Source organism: Strix aluco, chromosome 3 (genome assembly GCF_031877795.1).
Source record: "Strix aluco isolate bStrAlu1 chromosome 3, bStrAlu1.hap1, whole genome shotgun sequence".
NCBI classification, from domain to species: Eukaryota; Metazoa; Chordata; class Aves; order Strigiformes; family Strigidae; genus Strix; species Strix aluco.
This window is the reverse complement of record NC_133933.1, coordinates 132,896,771-132,916,908: the sequence shown is the minus strand read 5'-3', so window position 1 is coordinate 132,916,908 and position 20,138 is coordinate 132,896,771. Positions and strand designations below refer to the sequence as shown.

General features: G+C 65.2%; 1 protein-coding gene and 3 non-coding genes across 6 annotated transcripts; 1 reads left to right on the top strand and 3 right to left on the bottom strand.

Annotated features, from left to right (window-relative positions):
• Nucleotides 1-64: 64 nt before the first annotated feature.
• Nucleotides 65-10,205, bottom strand: GTF3C2 (general transcription factor IIIC subunit 2). 3 transcript variants are annotated; one of them, XM_074820449.1, is made up of 18 exons: nucleotides 10,000-10,205; nucleotides 8,804-9,185; nucleotides 7,859-8,168; nucleotides 7,289-7,383; nucleotides 7,017-7,094; nucleotides 6,588-6,686; nucleotides 6,210-6,437; nucleotides 5,857-5,968; nucleotides 5,627-5,744; nucleotides 3,901-3,932; nucleotides 3,586-3,715; nucleotides 3,013-3,157; nucleotides 2,635-2,796; nucleotides 2,282-2,369; nucleotides 1,867-1,995; nucleotides 1,445-1,576; nucleotides 870-977; nucleotides 65-797 (listed from the first exon to the last, which is right to left on the bottom strand). In XM_074820449.1, exons 1-18 carry the CDS (start codon nucleotides 10,130-10,132, stop codon nucleotides 591-593), a joined length of 2,688 nt encoding a protein of 895 aa, XP_074676550.1. In that variant the 5' UTR covers nucleotides 10,133-10,205; the 3' UTR covers nucleotides 65-590. The 3 variants fall into 3 exon arrangements, 2 of the variants coding, with proteins under 2 accessions (XP_074676550.1, XP_074676551.1); XR_012622720.1 differs by having other exon boundaries at nucleotides 581-797; nucleotides 870-972; XM_074820450.1 differs by lacking the exon at nucleotides 65-797 and having other exon boundaries at nucleotides 953-1,048.
• Nucleotides 10,206-10,513: 308 nt separating this feature from the next.
• On the bottom strand, nucleotides 10,514-10,677 carry LOC141921945 (U1 spliceosomal RNA). The gene has a single exon (XR_012622828.1). It is a non-coding gene; the product is annotated as a U1 spliceosomal RNA (small nuclear RNA).
• Nucleotides 10,678-14,578: 3,901 nt separating this feature from the next.
• On the bottom strand, nucleotides 14,579-14,742 carry LOC141921969 (U1 spliceosomal RNA). Its single transcript, XR_012622852.1, has one exon. It is a non-coding gene; the product is annotated as a U1 spliceosomal RNA (small nuclear RNA).
• Nucleotides 14,743-16,766: 2,024 nt separating this feature from the next.
• Nucleotides 16,767-16,930, top strand: LOC141921968 (U1 spliceosomal RNA). The gene has a single exon (XR_012622851.1). It is a non-coding gene; the product is annotated as a U1 spliceosomal RNA (small nuclear RNA).
• Nucleotides 16,931-20,138: the final 3,208 nt, after the last annotated feature.

Sequence of the window (20,138 nt, the reverse complement as noted above, 5' to 3'; positions counted from 1 at the left end):
GACATGAGGGAGGGGGGACACAAAGGAGGGGGGACAGCCCCCCCGCCATCACCACAACCAGCCATTACAAACCAGCCACGTTTACTGCAGAGCTGAACACGGGCTCAATGTGAGCGACTCCGGAGCTGCCGGCCCCCCCGCGGGACGGGCCTGCCCCCCCCCCAGCCCCCTCCCTGCACCCACACACGGTGGGGAAGCGGGGGGCAGCCAGCAACGGGGCGCGGGAGCAAGCACAGCCCCGCACAAGTGGGGGGCCCGCGGGTGCGTCCCCGGCATCAGGCCCCAAGAGCCCCACAGCTCAACCGCGGGACACACGACGGTCCCGCTGCACCCCCCCCATCCCCCCGCCCCAGCTCAGACCAAACAGCGCAAAAGGATCCACCTGGGCCCAGAGCACGAGGACGAGCGTCCTGAGTGTCCCAGGTGATGGCCAGGAGCAGCCACCCCCACCCCTGAGGGGGGCCAGAGGGTGAGGAGCACCCAGAGAAGGGGCACATAGGCCCCGCCCCGGGCAGCACAGCCCCCCCTCAGCCCGAGCTCCCACCCGGGGCACACGCATGTGGCAGCGGCACAAGGGACGCGCCGCGCTGCTACTCCGCCGGCAGCTCGGGGGGGCCGGGGGGGCCGGGGCTGCTGGGCTGGGCCCCGTAGAGGCAGCGGAAGCGGGCACGGCGCTCGGGGAGCAGCCGGCGGCTCGGGCCAGAGGCCAGTCCTGCCAGGCAGTGCGCCCGCACGATGCCCGCCTGCCCGCCCGACACCAGCCAGCCCTGCGAGTCCAGGTTGGGGCTGAAACGCACCTGCGGGGGGAGAAAAAAAGGGGGTCACCGGGACCCCGGGAGGCGGCACAGCCCGCCCGGGCCCCCCCTCACCTTGTGCAGGGCTTCCAGCTGCAGGCGGTCGAGGCTGAGCTCGGCCTTCGCCTCCTGCGCGTGCATCCTGCGCATCGGCTCACGGCTGGGGAAGTTCCTGAAGCTGCGCTGCGAAGCAGTGGGGGGGCGATGGGCCGTGGGACACAGGGGACATGGGGGACCCACGGTCAAGGTGGGAGCTGGGGAGGGTCTGAGCAGGGCGACGGGCATGGGCAGACCCCCCTGGTGCCTCTCCCATGGACCCACGGACTCGCTTCCCCTCTCCAGGGGGCCCTCGGGTTTGCCCCACGCCAAACACAGCCCAGGTGGGCTGTGACCCCCCCGCAGGCTCCTGCCCAGGGCTGGCACCCCCAGCCATCCCCCCCCGTGACCCGGAGACCCCCACCCAGGGTGGGCAGCCCACCCCCGCACTCTCGGGGCAGCCAGCCCAGGCTCCACTGGGGCTGAGGGGCTGCCCCAAAGCCTGAGTGGCCACTCCTGGCCCTGTGGCAACCGCTGCCCAGCCCCCGGGGGTCCCACTCACAGGCAGGACCCCCCCCAGGACCCCCCGGGTTTACCCCTGTGCCTTCTCCTACCAGGTCCGTGTCCCAGAATCGGATGTAGCTCTTGGTGACCATCTCGCTGTAGAGCCTGGTCCTCAGCAGTGCCTGCTCGCCGCCCTCCGGCCCCTCAGGGCTGCAGGGCAGCAGGTCGGCTTTGTAGACGGGCTGTGGGCGAGATGGGGCTCAGGGCAGGGTGGGGGGGCCACGGGTCCTCCCTGGGGCTGGGGGCTCCAGGAGCCGTGTCCTGCTCCGCGGCACAGGGGAGGGAGATGCTGCAAACAGGGCCCCCAGCGTGAGCCCAACCCTGAAGGCCCCAGGCGGGAAGGACACGACACACGCGTGTGCGGGGCTGCAGAGGCCCTGGGGCCGGCTCAGGATGTTCCTCCATCGCCCCAGGAACAGGACCCCCCCACCCTGCCTTGTCCCCGGCATGTCGCAGAGCGACGGCCTCTTACGAATCGTCGGTCCGAGGAGCGTTTGACGTTGAGGGGGTTGACGGCCAGGTCGGGCAGCACCGCGGCCACCAGCTCGCCGGTGATGTCTCCCGCCGCCACCGTGTTCAGCCAGTCCGAGCCTGAGATGCTCTGCAGGGACAGAGAGCTCTGGGGCGCGGGGTCCCCGGGGCTCCCCGACACCCCCGACAGCCCTGCCAACCCCCTGTGGCACCACCTGCTGCCCCCCGGGAGGGACGGGCTGGATGCAAGTGGGGACACCACCCCCGTCCCTCGTCCGCGGGGCAGAGGGTGACCCTGAAAGCCAGGCCCTCACACCCCCCACCCCTCAGCAGCGGCACCCAGCTGGGTTTCGGGCAGGCACCCACCCCTCCGCTGTGGCCCCTGGGGAAAGAACTGCCCCCCCCCAGCCTCTTACCCACACGGTGCCCTTGCGAGGGGCCACAAAATAAGCCTTGAAGCCCAAGTACCCCGCGTCGATGTAGTGGATCCCGCAGAGACCGTAACTGCAACGGAAAGGGAAGGGATGGGGACGGGGCTCTGCGCTGCCATCCCCCACCTAGACCCCAGACCCCTCCTTGCATCAGCCTGGGGCCAGGCAGGAGCCCTGCTGCCCACCCAACCCTGCCTGCGCCCCAGGATGGCGGGGCGGGGACACGCCAGCGCTGCGCAGCCGTGGGGAGGCGGGGGGGGGGCGAGAGGAGCAGAGCCCCCCAGCAGGGCTGCTCCCTCCGGCGCAGGGTGGGCGCCGCAATGGTCCCCGGCACTCACGAGGCGTAACAGTTGTCCTGGGCCACGGTGACCCCGTTGTAGGGCAGCAGCCAGGCCACCTCCGTGCTGAGGAACCGCTTGATGCTGTTGATGGGCTCATAGAGCCGCCGCAGGTCCCAGAACTTGATCTTACGGTCACTCCCTGCCGTGACCAGGAAGTTGCTGAGAACCGGGAGAAAGGCAGCACTGAGACCCCAGCGCAGAGCCGGGCCCTGGGCTCGCAGCCCCAGAAAGCCGAACCCGACCTTTTCGGTGCCTCTGAGGGTCAAGTGCCCTCCGAACCCCCTGAAGCCCATCGCAGCCGCAGAGCCTCGTCTGCAGGAGCGAGGCCGCTCCCGCAGGCAGCGCCCGCACCGCTGCCGGCTCCCCCGCCCTCACCTGTCGGCCTTGCACCACTCGATGCTCCGGACTGCGTGGTCGTGGGCTAAAAAGCACTGGAAAGGGTAAAGCTTGAGGGAGCCGTCGGGCTGGCGCACGCACTGCAGCAGGGACTTGGTGAGCAGGTTCCAGACGGCCACGGTGCCTGCGGGATGCGACCCGTGATCGTGAGGGGCTGCCCCTGACCCGCTGCAGTGGGGGGCCTGGGGCGGCGCGGGGCTGGGGGCGGGCGGGGGCTGCAGGAGCTGTGAGACGCAGCGGCTGAGCCAGGGCGGGCGCAGGAGAGAATGGCGAGGGGACAGCGGGTCCCGGCAGCGCGGCATGGAGCTGTGGATCACCTGAGGCCGGACACAAAACGCCACCCAGACGTGGATTAAGCCAGAGCCACGTCCTGGAGCCGGCAGATATGTGAGGGTGCCTCTGGCCTGCCCACAATAAGCCTTGCCCCTGTCCAGGCATGGGCAGAGAGGGTCCCGCGGTGCTCACCGCTCGCTGCTGCTCACCCTGCCGCTGCCCCCGTACCCCACGCGCAGGCTCCCCGTTCCCTGGCCCAGGCACAGGAGCAGGACTGACCGTCATAAAAACCAGCCGCGAGGTGATGATGGGGCTTGGACGGCATCCAGGAGAGGCTGAAGCACTGGCCGCACTCGGACGCGTTCCCCGCCTGGATAGAGCCCACCTGGAGCGTGGCAACGCTCTGCGCCTGGAGGCCGAAGAACAGTGTCAGTGCCGCCCGCGTCCCAGGAGCCGGGGAGGCCCAGGCGCAGGAGCCGGGCTCTGCTCTGACACCCCAAGGGCCACCCCAAGTGCATCGCCTCCCGGCCCGGCTCGCCCACCCGCCCCGGCCAGGAGCCCCGCGGTGGGACCGCAGCAGCCCAGGGCACTGACCTTGCAGATAAGGTGCTTGTGGAAGGACCCATCTAGGAGAGAGCAGAGGAGGGTCAGGACAGGCACCAGCTCTCCTAGAAGCTCCCTGTGGCTCAGCAGCCCGGAGCCTGGCTCGCTGCTCCCCGCGGCTGCCAGCCCCTGTCCTGCCACCCATCCAGACCGGCGTCCCCAGCGCAGCCGGCACACGGCGGGCGAGTGCAGCCGGGCGCAGGATGCGGAGCACACGAAGCTGCAAATCCAAGAGCAGGCAGTGGCGGGACCTCTGGCAGCCAGACCTGCCTGCGCCGGAGGGAGCGGCACCCCAAAAAGTGCCGCAGGCAGGGACGGGGCAGGGCTGACGTTCCCCCACCACCACCCCGGCGATCTCCACCCCGCCACGGCCAGCTGCCTGCCTTGACGGGAGATGTCTTCACTGAACTCACGGGGACCCGGTGACGCGCAGGGGCTGGAGCAGAGAGGAGTGGCCGTGTGGGACAGACTGCTCCGGCAGGCAAAGAGCAGCCGCTGCACAGACCCGCACGCCCGAACGGCTGAGGACGAGTGCCGCAGGACCCCCCGCGCACCAGCTTTGTCCACCAGAGAATCTCCCCCACCAGCGACACACAACGTGTGCTGCGGGGGCCCCGTCTCACACCTCCTGAGTCAGAAGGGCCCCCCCAAGTCAGAAGGGCCCCCCGCCCCCCAGCGCGGGGCTGTCCTCAGGCACAGCGAGCACCAGACGAGCACGTCCGCACCCCGTGGGCTCCTCAGTGACAGCCGGGGCACAGCGCCGGGGGCAGCCAGACACACCGGGTGCGGGTACCGGGAGCCCTGGGGAGAACCGGCACAGCGCCGCGCGCTGCAGCCTGGCACCGATCCCGTGGCTGCAAACCGGCCGCGAGGCGCAGGGACAGGACGTGCAGCCGCAGCCCCGCCGATGCTACGTGCCGGGGCCCGGCCGGCCCGCAGGAGCTTTGCAGGCTGGGGAAGGATCCGCGCCTGCCGCAAGCTCCTCACGTGGGGGCTGCGGCAGCCGGCGCAAACCACCCGGAGCCGGCGCTGCGAGAGGGGGCGGGAAAAAAAAAACAAAACCCCCACGGCGCGGTGACGGGGGGTCGGCAGCCGCGGGGAACCCATTTGCCATTGTCAGGCGGGGACGGGCAGGCTGTCGGCCACGGCTGAGCGACGGCGATCGGCACGCACGGCTCATCAATCTCGCCCGGCTGCCGGCAGACGGGGACATTACGAGCACCATTAGCCCGAGGCAGCCGAGCGCTACGAGCCCCCTGTCCCCACTACGACAAACGGGCTGGAATAAGCAACAAGAGGACGCGCTCCCAGCGGCACGCAGGGAGGGGAAAAAGGCTGGGGAACACGCTACCGCAGCTACACCTCGCCCTGCAGCCCCCTCCTGCCACAGCCGCGTGCCCAGAGCCCCCTCCCAGCACACCCCACTCCAGGCAGGAGCCAGGCCCCGGCTGGGCTGTGCCGTCTCCCCCAGACACAACCTGCCCCCCCAGGTCAGCAGCTTTGATGCTCGCCGACACAAAAAGCCTCACTGCCCCCGCCGGGCTGCTCCAGGGCCGGCAGCAGCGCTGGGGCTCGCAGCCCCACGACACGCAGCCCCCGGGGCTGGGGCTCGCTGGCCTGGGCACGGTCCCACAGCTGTTCCCTGGCCCCGGGGCCCACCCCGGCGCAGTGGGATGAGGGCCAGGAGGCCCCTGCCCGGCGGCGCGGCTCTTCCTACCTTTTACCTGGGTACTCTTGGAGCACTGCAGGGCGCCAGGGTGTGGGAGGGAGTACAGCACCACTTTGCCATCCGAGAAGGCCACGGCCAGCAGCCCCAGCCGGCTCATCTGCGGGTGCTGTGGAACGACACATGGCTCAGCCCCACGGAGGGGGCAAGCCTTGAGCAAGGACACGGGCCTAGGAACGCCAGGGGGACGCCGCGGGCAGCCCCTCCGGCAGCACACCCACCTTCCTGGCAGCGGCAGGCGGCTCCCAGGCACCGCTGGGGCAGAATTTCATGTCCCAGACGCAGCCGTGGTCGGCAGCGACGGCGTAAGCCAGCCTGGCTTTGTCGGCACAGCTGCGGGCGGGGGTTCAGCCGTGAGGAACACGGGAGCTGGTGCCCGGCGGCTCCAGTGCACCCCAGGAGTGAAGCTGGCCACCAGCGCAGCCCCCGCAGGGTTCAGGCCGTGGCTGGTGGCTCTGGGAGAGGACAAACCTCACCACCCGCTCAGCTGCAGAGGGACGAGAGGGATGGGTCCTGCCCCATCCCCGCCATGGGGTGGGGTGGGGGGGGCCGTTCCCCAAGCCCGGCCACTCACCCCTGCGCCGGCTGCAGCGCGCCCAGGCCCCAGAGCTGCAGGAGTGCGGGGCCGCCGTGGAGCCCAGCCACGCTGTGTGTCTCCTCCATGCTGCCGTGGCAGTAGACGGCCACGTACTGAGAGGCCGCCGAGCCCTCCGGGGATGGGCACCACTCCATGGCCCAAACGGGGCCACCAACGAAGAAGGAGATGTCCAGGCGCTCCTCGTGGGGCTGCAGGGAGCTGAACCTGCCAGTGGGGAGGCGGGTGAGGGCAGGGAGCCAGGGCAGCACTGCCACCGGGGGGCCCCAGGACCCTCCGGGACCCCCTCAGACCCGCCAGGACAGCAGCCCCGGCGTCACTGCCTGTGCCAGGCACGCAGCCGCGACCCTCACGGACCTGTTTACCCTGTACAAGACACCATCATCCTCGATGCCTTCACGCTGGATGGAGAAGAGAGGAGACGACTTCTCCGCTGGCAGGTATGGGGCAGCTTCGCTGGGGAGGCAGAAGAAGGGGAGAGGACATCTCTCCACCCCTGGCACAGCACCGTGCCCCAGCACCCACCCCAGCCCAGCGAGCCCTGCCACCAGCTGGGGTACTAAGACCCCACGGCCAAACCCATGAGACCCCCAATGCCCAGGACGAGAAAGCCCCGACCTTTCTGCCGGGGCCTGATCCTGACAGGGTGATGGGGGAGCACAGCACCCACCGGGCCCCGATGCTTGGGGCCACCCAGTCTCCCCATCGCGCGTCCCCGAGCACAGGCAGCGCCTGTGCCGCGCGTCCCTCCCGGCAACCCCCCTCCCCGCGCCGCGCCGGCGGTACCTGTCGGAGAGACACGTCCACTTGTGCGCCAAAGGGATCCAGTCGGGAAACTCCCACTGTGAAAACTTCTGCTCTCGCCTGCGGGGAGGCACCAGACGTCAGCGATGGCCCCCCCATATCCCACCTGCAGCACAGGCAGCCCCGTGCCAAGAGCTCTCAGCCCCTGCCCTCCCCTACCCCCACTGGGCCCAGCCCTGCTCCGCTGCCCCATTCCCGAGCAAAACGCTGCTGACGTTCCCCACTTTGCCCCGAGCCCCCAGGCCGCCACTCACAGGCTGCAGGTGAGGCCGGAGCACTTCTCCACGGGGGCCATGATGGAGTTGTGGAAGCCGTTGGGAGCGAGGCCTCGGCACTGGGGTTTGGCTCTCTGGGCACAAGAGCAGACTCAGGGCAGGGCCTGGCCCAAGGGCCCCCGGCCCCGCTGCCTCCGCCTGCCCGAACGTGTCCACGAGCCCCCGCCCGTCCCAAACGGCACCGATGCAGCCCGCAAGCACAGGGCTCCCCCCCAGCACCAAAACGGCGTCACTGAGACGGTGTCGTGCTGGGTTAAAGACACAAAGTCCCATTCTGGGGACTTCCATGAGCTACAGGAACAGCCCCCAGGACCCCCCTTTTACCTCCCATCAGCTTTAAGAGCCCCAGACCCCCCCTCAGGCATATGCTTCGCCCCATCCCCACCTGCCCTCGCTCGGAGCTGCCTCTGGCTGCAGTTAAGCCCCAAGAGCCATCCCCGAGTCCTGCCCCACACAGCCGGGGTGGGGACGCCGTGTCAGAGCTCAGACACTTCGTGTGGTTCGTGCTGGGCCAAAGGTAAGAAGAGGGCAAGGCAGACCCTCCCTTACCCCTGCAGACGACGCCTTCCCACCGTGACCTCGGAGCGTCTCCAGCTCCGGTTCCGACACCTCGCTGAGCGGCGCGTCACTCCCCTCCTCCTCCTCCTCTGCCTGCAGCAACACCTCCTTCGAGGGCACGAAGTCAGCGTCTCGCGCGGGGTCATCGCTGTCCATTTCCTCCTCCTTCCTCCTCTGGCTCCGACGCTTCTTCTGGATACGCTCAAGCTCTGGCTCCGGCTCCTGAGCCCCCTCAGCAGGAGCCGGCGGCTGGTACACGGACGTCAGCTCCTCCGCCAGCTCCTGGAGGTACAGCAAAGCCCTGGGACACCAAAGGCATCACCCGGCCGTGAGCGGAGGGGCCGGGAGGACACAACCCCTCCGGCCCACGCTCTGGGCGAGCAATTTGCTCCCTCCCCGCACCGCCAGGCTGCGGCAGAGCCCCTCTGAAGCCCCGCCAGCCTCCCCACCAGCCTCCAGGAGCAGGCAGAGCAGCGCGCGGCCCTTTGCTGGCCAGAACGCGGGAACACGGAGATCTCCCCACGGGCGCCCTCGGCACAGGGAGTTCCCGCACCTGCCAGGGGACGGGGGCACTGCAGCCCCCCCAGCTCTGCCCCTGCAAACCCAGGGCTCCCACAGGCACCCGGAGAGCGGAGGCGCTGCCTGAGCTGCCTTCAGAGGCCCCCGAGCACTTGGGTTCCCCCCAGGACACCCCTTTAAGCGCTGCGTGGCTCACACAGCTTGTCCTGCTCCCCACCCCCGCCCCCCCAGGCTTAGTCAGGAATTAAGGAAACCTCCTCCCCACCGCAGAGCACCCCCCCCCCGCTCCTGGATCCGTGGGGAACCAGCCTGTCCTGCCGACGGGAGCAGAGCCCTCCAGGAAGGCCCCGAGCCCAGGCGAGGCCTCGAGCAGCCGCTCCCGGTGCCCGCACCCCCCATTCCGCCGCCCCAACTTACACTTTGGCCGCCCGTCTCTTGGGGCGCCCGCCGGGGGGGGGCTCCAGGCCTTCGGGCGCCTCGCTGCCCCCCAGCATCTTCTGCACGCAGAGGGGCTCCGGGGCCGGGCACTCCAGGTCCTGAGAGAGCTTCAGCAGCAGCATCTCCGTCTTGGCCTTGCGTCCGCGCTTCCCGGGCGCCTTCGGCGGCGGCACAGGCCCGTTCTCCGAGGTCCTCGAGGGCTCCCCGCGCCCCGCCGCCTCCGCAGGGTCTGCGCCGTGCCGGTCACTGCAGCTGCTCTTGGGTTTTTGGTTCCAGACAGGTTTTTTCTGGGATTTGGCAGCTTCGACTCCCTCCTCAGAGGGGGCCAACGCGTCCAGATCTCCGAGCGGCGACAGCTGCCCTGGCCCAGGGTGACAGCGGGTGTTAGCAGGGAGGGGCGGGGGGGGCTCTGCTGCCAGGGCTGGGCCCCGCCACCCGCCACCGCCCGGCCACCGGCACCGCCGCAGCTCCCTGCCCCACGGGAGGGACACACAGACATGGGGCCGGACATACAGACACAGGGTGGGACCCACGGACAGAGGCAGAGTCAGACATATGGACACCAGGGTCGGACACACAGACACAGGGTCAGACAAACGGACATAGGGTTGGACACATGGACATGGGGTCAGACACACAGACAGACACATGGGCATGGGGCTGGACACAGGGTGAGACATACAGACATAGGGCCGGACACACGGACACAGGGGCAGATACATGGATGGACACAGGGAGGGACACACAGATGGACATACGGACACAGAGACACAGGATCAGACACACAGACACATGGACACGGGGCTGGACACATGGATGGACACATGGACACAGGCTTGGACATACAGACACGGGGCTGGACACACGGACACGGGGTGGGACACGCGGATATGGGGCTGGACACGGGGTGAGACATACAGACACAGGGTCAGACACACGGACACAGGACCGGACATACAGACACAGGGTCAGACACACAGACAAGACGCACGGACACGGGGTCGGACACACGGACACGGGTGACCCCTCACACACGCTGCCGGGCCGGGGCAAAGCCGGACGCTCGGGGCAGTGACGGGCGCGCACGCAGCGACCCCGGCCCCGCTCCCCGCCGGCCCCTGCAGCGCCGCGCCCCGGGGAGCGGCCCCCGGGCACCGCCCGCCCCCGGTACGTACGGAGCGCCCGGGGCTCGCCCTCTCGCGCCCGGCTGCGGCTGCGGCTGCGCCCGGCAGGCGCCGATCCCCGTCCCGAGCGGCCCCGGCGACTCCGCTCCCGGCAGCGCGGCCCGCGGGGGGAGCTGGACGCCATCCGGGCGGGTCCCCGCGGGCTCCCGCCACAGCCCCGTTGCGGGCCGCGCCGCCAGCACGGAACCGGAACCGGAAGGCGCGGGGGAATGGCGTCACGTCGGGAACGTCATTACCGGGGCGCTGCGGGGAGGGGAAGAGCCTCCCCCGGCACAGACGGGAGAGCGCGTGGGAGCCGCGGGCATGGGAGGCGCTGAGCGTGCGCGGCCGCAAGTGAGGGAGGGGCGGCGGGAGGGGGGAGGATCCGCAGGACACTGCGGCGGGGAGAGACGCGGGACCGGGACCTGCGAGATGATGGGGGACAAAAACGGAGCCTGACTCGGTGTGAACCAGGAAAACAGAGACAGCGCTCGTACGTTTAGCTCTGCTTTTATTACCTCACAAACAGGGGAGAGCGCGAACGCAGTCCCCCACTACCACAAATTATGCAGTCGAGTTTCCCGCATTTGGGGAAATCGCAGGGGTCAGCACACCCGGAGTGCAGGGGATGAGCCTCGCCCTGGGAAAACCACCTGCCTGATCATGGTGTCTCCCCTGCCAGGTAAGTATGACCCGCACCGCCACACGCGCCCCCACACCCCGACACACACACACACAACACACGCACACCCCCGACACCCAACGCCCGCACCCCACACGCCCCCACCCGACACCCCCGACCCGCCTCTGCCCCGCGCGGCCCCACGCAGCGCCCGCCCCGCCCGGGACCGCCGTTCTCTGGTGGCGGGGGCCGCTCCCGTCGTGCCTCGCGGTACCTCATTTGCATGGACGCGCCCTCTACGGCAAGGCCCCAATACGCCCCGCCCCTGCGGTCCCGGCGCGGCGCTGGGCGGTAGCGGAGCGATCCGCGTGACCCCGCCCCCACCGCCAGGCCCCGCCCCCTCACCCCGCGCGCGGGGCCGACAGCGGCCGCAGACGCTGCCCGGGGCCCCCCGGACCCCGCGGCTCCTGCCCGGCCCTGCCCGCCCCCACCGGCACCGGCACCGGCACCGGCACCGGCACCGCCCGGGCCTTGGTCCGCCAGAGCCGGGAGGGGCCGGGCAGGAGCCGCCGCGCGGGCGGAGCGGGGCTGGGGCAGCGTCCTCCGGCGGGGCCCGGGGACACGAGCTCAGCTCCGCCGCCGGATGAACCCGCCCGGGGCAAAGCGGCCGCCGCGTCCCCCGCCCGGGGCGGAGACCCCGCACCCCAGACGCGGGGCTGCGCTCCGGCAGCCGGCGGGGCCCTGCTGGGCCGGACTGGTCCGCACCGGGCTCCAGGACGGCTCTGGGCGACGGCTCCTGCAGGGCGGGGGGACAAAAGCGTCCGCAGCCCAACGACGCGCGGGGCCCCCCCGGGCGCGGGGACACGAGCCCCGGCACCCGCAGACCCCAGCGGCTCGCGGGGACGTGGCGGCCGCTCGCGGGCCGGGGGGGGGGCGACAGCGCGGGGGCACCGGGCGGGGCGGGGCGGGGCGGGGCGGGGCGGGGGGTAGGAACGGCCGCACGGAAAGCTCGGGGGGGCTTCAGGGACCGCCTGGAACGGCGGGAGACCGAACTGCGGACGGTGGGGATGGGCCCGGCGCGGGGGGACGGGGAAGGGAACCGGGTGGGTTCATTAACGGTGCCGGCCCAGCCGATGTTCCGTGGAGGAAACTGGGACGGGAGGGGCTGGGACGGGCCCGGAGGGCACGAGGGGGGCCCGAGGGGTGATGCTGAGCATCAGGGCACGGGGAGGGAGAGGAGGTGTCAAAGGATGTCACCAGACTGGGCGGGTCTCCAGGCCGCCTTTGGCGACAACTGGGAGCTGGGCCGGCACCGCAGGGAGGGGCCGTGGCTGACAAATCACCTTCTGTGTTACATTTAATAAGTTGCATTAAGTTGTAATGAGTTGTAGCGGCCAAAATAATTCACCCGTCACAGTGCTCTTCTTTCTGCGGCGCAGGGGCTGTTTATTTTCTTTAAATTCTCTTTTTCTCACATTAACACACACTCGTACAACAAGACACACTTACACTCGCGTTCAAGCTCTCACTTTGTAACAAGCAAATCGGCAACTAGACAGTCATCAACCCTCTCTCCCACAAACAGTTCCACGCTTTCCCCGAGCTCATTTATCTCTCTTCCAAGCTCTGCTTCTCCTCCAAGCCTTGCTGCTTCCCCAGGCCTGAGCAGAGCAGAGCTGGCGCTTCGCAGAGCCGAGCTGCCGGGCTGAGCTGCTGCGGTGGTGCAATTCTTACCCCCCCCCCAACTCTTTGTTGGGCTGCTTGGTGCTACGTGCGATTCTACCCACGTCCCCGAGCTATACACCAGCCTGTGGAGATAAGGACTGATAACGTTAACGAGCCTGGCTCCTGCCCACTGCCCGTTGCTCGGAAACGGCTATAACGGCCCATCATCTCCTCAGGGCCTGGCACACCTGTGCCTGGGATGTGCTCAGGTGGGAACAATAACAGAGTCGCACATTCATGAGGTTCTTGTGCAACTGCTGGAAGGCACCAGCAGGTATCTGACAAAAGTCAATTATCTTGGACCCTATAAACTGCGACCACCAGGGAGACCCTTTGAGCTCTCCGGGATCGCAGCGGCCTGTGACCAGCATCTCCCCTGAGCTGGGACGCCTCTGAGGTACCAAACCCTTCGGGTGTCGTCTGCTCCAGGCGGAAGGCCCAGGTGAAGTCCGCCCGCTCGAGTCTCCATTATCGCCCGTTGAGGAATGCCAAGGCATTGGGAGTATTTGCTCGAAACTCGAGAGGGAAATTTTCTTTGAGCTAGCTTCTCTTTCACCCGTTCTTTCTCTGCTTATTGGGGGGGGGGGGGGGGTGTGGGTACGTGCCCTTGTTTCTGTGTGTGTGTGTGTGTCCGTCGTGTGTTCGTTCTACTGAATCCAAACACCTTTGTTTCCGTGTGTTTGTCTGTTTTGTGTATGCGCACGTATATATAAAGGTACCGTTAAGTTAGTGTGAATCTTGTCATTTTAGAATCTGTGAATAAGTCGCTTTTCTTTCTTTCAGTATTTCTGAGTTACTTTGTAATGATAAATTGCTGTTATTAATAAACCTAGATCCCTTATGAAATCATTACCGTGTCAGTACTTTCATCCACGACAGCTCCCGGGCCGAGCTCTCCACCTTTGCCGAGCTCCCCAAAACGGAGCTCCCCAGCCGATGTCGATTTGGCTCTGAAGGATCGACTCTCCCCGGCCGTGCAGGGCTGACAGGCCGATGCCCACTTGCCTCTTCATCATTTCCCAGCAACACGTGATTTGACTCTTAACACACGAACCTCCCCCCCAGCGCAGGGCTGACACTCCCACATCTCCCCTCCTTTGTTTTACAGCTGCACCTGCAAAGGCCTTATCAGTTCAGGTTTAGACAAACTTCAGAAAACACAATATACGTAGAATAATTACAAAATAAGGAAGATAACTCTACGATCTGCTCCTTAAGCTTACCGAATTCTACAGTCTACGGTATTTGTAACTTAACAGTACAAGCTGCGTTTTATTATTTTCCTTAAACTTAACAAATACTACAATCTACACTATCAATGTGCATTATTTTTAACTTCCTTAAGCTTCAAGACTTCTAAAGGTCAAAACACCGTTAAAAATCCACCAAGGCCTTTAGGATATAGACGGGTGCTTTCAGAACAGCCGAGGGACACCGCGGTGCCAACCGCTCCTGTAAAACCCAGCACACGCGCTGTGAGTTTTCCCGTCCGTCCCCATCGCCGCTCCTCTCTGCGGGGCGGGGGTCCGTGTGCGGTGTCTGCGCGGGGCGGGGGGTGTCGGCGCGTTGCGGGGCAGCTCCACGCGTTATTGGGCCGCAGGGGAGACACCGCGCTCGGGCGGGGGGCTCTCCCGGGCGAGGCTCATCGCCCGCACCCCGTGTGCTGACCCCTGCGGACTTCTCCTCACCGGAGAAAGCCGCTGCGTCATTTACGGTACCGGGGTGTCGCCTTCGCGCTCTCCCCGTCCGTCACGGTGACAGCAACGGCCTCGAGTTCTCGGTAAAAGGCGTCGCCGCGCGTCTCCTCCGCCCGCTCCTGCCGCTCCCCGCGCACCCGGCGGCGGCTGAACGAGGCCCCCGGGGGCAGTTTCCCTCCTCCGCGTTTCACCCGCCCAAGGCCCCGGCGCCGCTCCCGGCCGCGGCTGAGGCTCGAGCGGGGGGGCTCGGCCCTGGGCTCCCGCCGGCTCCTGGGGCGGGCGGTTCCGCGGGGTTCGGTACCCGAGAGGCAGAAGAGCCCGGGGCAGCTGTGGGCACGGGCCGCTGCGCCCCGGGAGAGCCCGGAGGGTCCAACCCGGGGCCGCTGCTGGCGGGGCCCAGACCACGGACTGTCCGCGGGTCTCTGCGCCGCCCCGGGACGGGCCCAGCGGGGTGTGGAGAACAAGGGGTGTCCGCGGCCCCCCACGAGGCCAAGGGAAGATGGGGCAGATTTCTAGCGAGGCCACTCTGTTCTTGTCACCGGAACACCAGGGGAGAGCGCGAACGCAGTCCCCCACTACCACAAATTATGCAGTCGAGTTTCCCGCATTTGGGGAAATCGCAGGGGTCAGCACACCCGGAGTGCAGGGGATGAGCCTCGCCCTGGGAAAACCACCTGCCTGATCATGGTGTCTCCCCTGCCAGGTAAGTATGACCCGCACCGCCACACGCGCCCCCACACCCCGACACACACACACACAACACACGCACACCCCCGACACCCAACGCCCGCACCCCACACGCCCCCACGCGACACCCCCGACCCGCCTCTGCCCCGCGCGGCCCCACGCAGCGCCCGCCCCGCCCGGGACCGCCGTTCTCTGGTGGCGGGGGCCGCTCCCGTCGTGCCTCGCGGTACCTCATTTGCATGGACGCGCCCTCTACGGCAAGGCCCCAATACGCCCCGCCCCTGCGGTCCCGGCGCGGCGCCGGGCGGTGGCGGAGCGATCCGCGTGGCCCCGCCCCCTCAGCAGCGTCGCAGCGCTCCGCTCCCTCCGCCGCCGCTCGCGGCTCTGGCTCCTCCCGCCGCCGCCGCCGCCGCCGCCGCCGGTCGTCGCGCGCTGTCCGTTCGTTCCTGACCGCGGCGGGTCCGGGCCGAGGGTTCAACTCCTCTGCCCTTAGTTCTGCCGCAGGGGGACCCCTCCCCACACCCTGCCCCCGGTTCCGCCCGCGCCTGCAGAAGGAGGAAGCTCTCGGAAGGCTCTTGATTACGATTTTGTTAATTAGTGATGAGTAGACGCGGTCTGACGGGTTTAACTGATAGAACAGAGCCGCTCCCAGGACACCCCTGGCCGGCCGGCGCCAGCACTGCCCGACCCCCCGGCAGCCCTGGCCGCGGCGGGGTGACAGCCCCGTCCCGCTGAGTCAGCAGAAACCAATCCCGGCATCGGGGGGGCTCGACCCAAAGAATTTCTGAGCGAGACCAAACCGCGCTGCAGGAGAGTTTCGCTTCTGTTTGTTCCCCAGCGGCTCCTCGGCTCTTTCCCCGCGGCCTCTGTCCAGACACAACCAAACGCCCCCGGTGTCCCCCGAAGTCCCCCCCGGGCCCTGGGGCGGACGGAGCCGCGGGGCCCTCGGACGCGGGGCCCAGAGATGCCGTCGGGGGGGATCTCGCCGGCCGAGGAAGGGGGCGCCCGGACGTCCCGGCCACGCGCGGAGAGCTCGGCTCGAAGCGCCGTGAGGAAGAGCGCGTCCTTCCCCCGGAGCGCCCAGACCCCCCCTCTGCTTCCCCTGCGCCGGGGCTGGGCCGGGGCGTCCCCGGAACTCCCGAGCCCGAGCGCCCCCTCTCCAGGAGATCGGACGGACGGGTGTGCTTCGGGGGTGCGGCACCTGACGGCCCCTGCTCGTTCTGGGGAGCCCTTACGGCGGGAAGCCCCGGGCGGCGCCAGCGCTGCCGGTACCGACCACCCGCCTCCCGGTCAAACTTCCCCGCGGAGCCGGTTCCTCCGTTCCGGGTTCGCTCTCGCCGAGCCCCGGGAGCGGCTCCGCCGCCCTTTCTGCCGGTGGCACCGAGAACCTCAGCCGGGGGCATTTCGCGTCCCCTCGCGTCCATCCCCGGGCACGGCGGGGGCCGGGAGGGCACCTTCCCGCCGGGGCCGGGCGCTCGTCCCCGGGACTCCCCGTCCCCGGGACTCCCCGTCCCCGGGGGCAGCGGCGGGAGCGCCCGTCCCCGCGGGGGGGGCTGGGGGTGCGGCCGTGGCAGGCTCCCGGCCGCGGCGAGCCCAGCTCGGTACCGGCGGAGCCGGGTGGCCGCGGGCCGGGGCGGGTGTGGGTCGGCGCAGCCGCTGCGGGCGGGACCGTCGGTGCCAGCGGGGCCGGTCACGGCCGGGGCGGGGCGGGCGGGAGCGGAGGCCCCGCCCCCTCAGGGCTGCCGCGGCCCCGCCCCTCGCCCCTCGCCCCTCGCCCCGCCCCTCGCGCCGTGAAGGGCAGGGCCTAGTGGGGGCTCGAGGGGGCGTGTCCATGCAAATGAGGTACCGCGAGGCACGACGGGAGCGGCCCCCGCCACCAGAGAACGGCGGTCCCGGGCGGGGCGGGCGCTGCGTGGGGCCGCGCGGGGCAGAGACGGGTCGGGGGTGTCGGGTGGGGGCGTGTGGGGTGCGGGCGTTGGGTGTCGGGGGTGTGCGTGTGTTGTGTGTGTGTGTGTCGGGGTGTGGGGGCGCGTGTGGCGGTGCGGGTCATACTTACCTGGCAGGGGAGACACCATGATCAGGCAGGTGGTTTTCCCAGGGCGAGGCTCATCCCCTGCACTCCGGGTGTGCTGACCCCTGCGATTTCCCCAAATGCGGGAAACTCGACTGCATAATTTGTGGTAGTGGGGGACTGCGTTCGCGCTCTCCCCTGGTCTGCTGGTTGCAAAGACAGAGCTCGGTCACTGGGTGGTCGCGCACACGCGCTTCATTTGCTCCTTTTCCCCATCCTGCCTGGTCGCTTTGTTCCCTGAACCATCTCGGTTGGAAAAGCCCTTGAAGCTCCTCCAGTCCAACCATGAACCTCACCCTGACCGTTCCCAACTCCACCAGATCCCTCAGCGCTGGGTCAACGCGACTCTTCAACCCCTCCAGGGATGGGGACTCCCCCCCTGCCCTGGGCAGCCCATTCCAACGCCCAACAACCCCTTCTGCAAAGAAATCCTTCCTAAGAGCCAGTCTGACCCTGCCCTGGCGCAGCTTGAGGCCATTCCCTCTTGTCCTGCCGCTGGTTCCTTGGCTCAAGAGACTCATCCCCCCTCTCTGCACCCTCCTTTCAGGCAGTTGCAGAGGGCCATGAGGTCTCCCCTCAGCCTCCTCTTCTCCAGACTAAACCCCCCCAGTTCCCTCAGCCGCTCCCCATCACACCTGTGCTCCAGACTCTGCACCAGCTCCATTGCCCTTCTCTGGACACGCTCGAGTCATTCAATGGCCTTTTTGGAGTGAGGGGCCCAAAACTGAACCCACTCATCGAGGGGCGGCCTCACCAGTGCCGAGCCCAGGGGTCAGATCCCTTCCCTGTCCCTGCTGGCCACGCTAGTGCTGATACAAGCCAGGATGCCATTGGCCTTCTGGGCCACCTGGGCACACTGCTGGCTCATTATCAATCCCCCCCAGGTCCCTCTCTGACTGGCAGCTCTCCGGCCACTCCTCCCCAAGCCTGTAGCGCTGCTGGGGGTTGTTGTGGCCCAAGGGCAGCACCCGGCATCTGGCCTTAGTGAAACTCCCCCCATTGGGCTCAGCCTGTTGAAAGAATGCAGCGGGAGCCCAGCCATCATTTAATGCACAAAGGCTCAACTTTATTAGTACTCACACTCCTTTTATATCTACAATAATCAGTTCATACATATTGCAAAAGCGAGCTCCTTATAGGTTGCTAAGGTTAGATACATTGGTTGCTAAGGTTAAATACCAATCCCTCCCCTTATGATTTCTGCAAGGCCTTGTACATAGTCTTGCTTCTGTTCTTTGTTCTTCTTTGATACTTTTCGGTATTTTCCCATCACGTCGCCGTTGTCAGCAGTTCCTCGGTGCTATACCCTTTCTCACGTAGCCAGTTGTTAGCAAACTGCTCCACATCTCCCCCGTTTTCTTTTTGCACTTGTGCTAAAAATATTGCAGAGGCAGTCTTCTGCAGGGCCCTTTGCAGAAGACTGACAATACATGGCAACATCAAAAGCACAGTCACAATTATCAAGATCATGACCCCCACAGTTTTGACCAGAGATATCAACTATCCAGAAAGTCCCCATCCTTTTAACCAGCTTTCAATCCCTAATCCATCTACCTGTTTCAAGCTGTGTAGACCTTCTTGTAATTTCTTAATCTTTGCATGGACTGAAGAATAATTGTCTGTCAGGTTCATGCAACACATTCCTTCAAATTCCTCACATCCATGGCCTTGTGTTAAAAGCAAAAAATCAATAGCTGCTCTATTTTGTAACACTGCATGGTTAACACTTTCTACATCTGCTGTAAGCCGATCTAAAATTTCAGAAGTGCGATTAAGCTCATCTTCTGCCCAACATCCTATCTGTTTTGCTATCAGTCGCTGTCGATGAGCTTGTCTCTCTTCTGGCGTCATTGGGAGGTGCGGCAGGTTTCGCCCATCTCGCTGGAACCCACACAGTGCCTGTTGGTGTAGAAACACAAAGATATCCCCTTCCCCATATTATTATTTTAGCTGGTCCTTTCCACAATCCATCTTTTGGATCCTTATAATTTACCCATATCTCTTTCCTTCCCTCACTTACTTTTGCCTTTTCATAATGTAACATAGCTGGTGGTTGTTCTGCGTCTCCAAATATACACAAGTGATTCATTACAAATAATGTTTTTGCTAATCTTTCTTGTACATCCTGTATTTCCTGATATTTTGTTACATAACGTTTCAAGGTACCATTTGCTCTCTCAACTATGGCCTGTCCTGTGGGAGAATGCGGTATCCCTGTTACATGCTTCACTCCCCACTTGTTTAAAAATCTTTGCATTCGACTTCCGACATATGCTGGTCCATTGTCTGTCTTTATAGTATTCGGGACTCCCATTATTGCAAAACAACATGTTAAGTGTCTGATTACCTGTATGGCCTTTTCCCCACTCTGTGCAGAGGCCCATATATATTTGCTATAAGTATCTATAGTAACATGTACATATTTAAGTCTACCAAAGCTTTGTATGTGAGTCACATCCATTTGCCATACTTCATTAGATTTCGTCCCTCTAGGATTGACTCCTATTCCAATACCAACCCCTTTATTGTGAAAACTACAAACAGGGCATGTTTTTACTATGGCCGTTGCCTCCGCCATTGTGATGCCAAATTGTGTTTTTAGCCCTTTTGCATTCTGGTGGAATATGTCATGTGCTTCTTTTGCCAATTTGTCTTTCGGCATGGGAACATGTACAGCAGTGGATACCAACTTGTCCGCTCGAGCATTACCTTCCCCAAGTCCTATATCCCATTTATGACTCCTAACATGGATTACAGCATACGGTTGTTCCCTTATTTTTATGGCCCTCTGTAATTGTAAGAACAACTCATAGAGACGCTTATTTTGTACTTCCCTGACTTCTGCATCTTCTATCCTTGCTACTATTCCTGCTACATACATAGAATCAGTTACAATATTCAATGGTCCATTAAACTTAACCATCGCCCAAACTACTGCCAACAGTTCCAAAGTTTGCAGTGTGTCTTGTGCTGTGGCTTTTAATATCTCGTGTTTCCATGTATTATCTTCTTGCCACGTTATAGCTGCTGTCTGAGATTTCTTTCCTGCATCTGTATAAACTGTGATGGCATTCGGAATCGGCGCCTGTTGTCTTTTTGGCTGTTCAATCCAATGTAATTGTCCTAACCATCTCAAAGGTTCCATAGATAATTGATCAGTTGACAACATCATTGGCCCATTTAACATGGCTTCCTGCAATGCTGTGCTATTTGCCAGGTACCACTGCATGGTTTCCTTCTGCATAGGACAGTATATGAATTGAGGTTCTCTTCCACTTATTTGAATAACTCGCACACGACCTTTCTTTACTAAATTTGCTAGTGCCTCAATTCTTTGAAGTAAAGATTT

What these genes read in the sequence shown, in the direction of transcription:
- GTF3C2 (XM_074820449.1), bottom strand. Translation starts at nt 10,132, where the DNA reads ATGGCGTCCAGCTCCCCCCGCGGGCCGCGCTGCCGGGAGCGGAGTCGC. An exon ending in TCCGGCCTCACCTGCAGCCT is followed by an intron (nt 7,095 to 7,288) that starts GTGAGTGGCGGC and finishes GCCTCCCCGCAG; the next exon opens with GCGAGAGCAGAAGTTTTCAC. An exon ending in GCTCCTCGGACCGACGATTC is followed by an intron (nt 1,577 to 1,866) that starts GTAAGAGGCCGT and finishes TCTCGCCCACAG; the next exon opens with CCCGTCTACAAAGCCGACCT.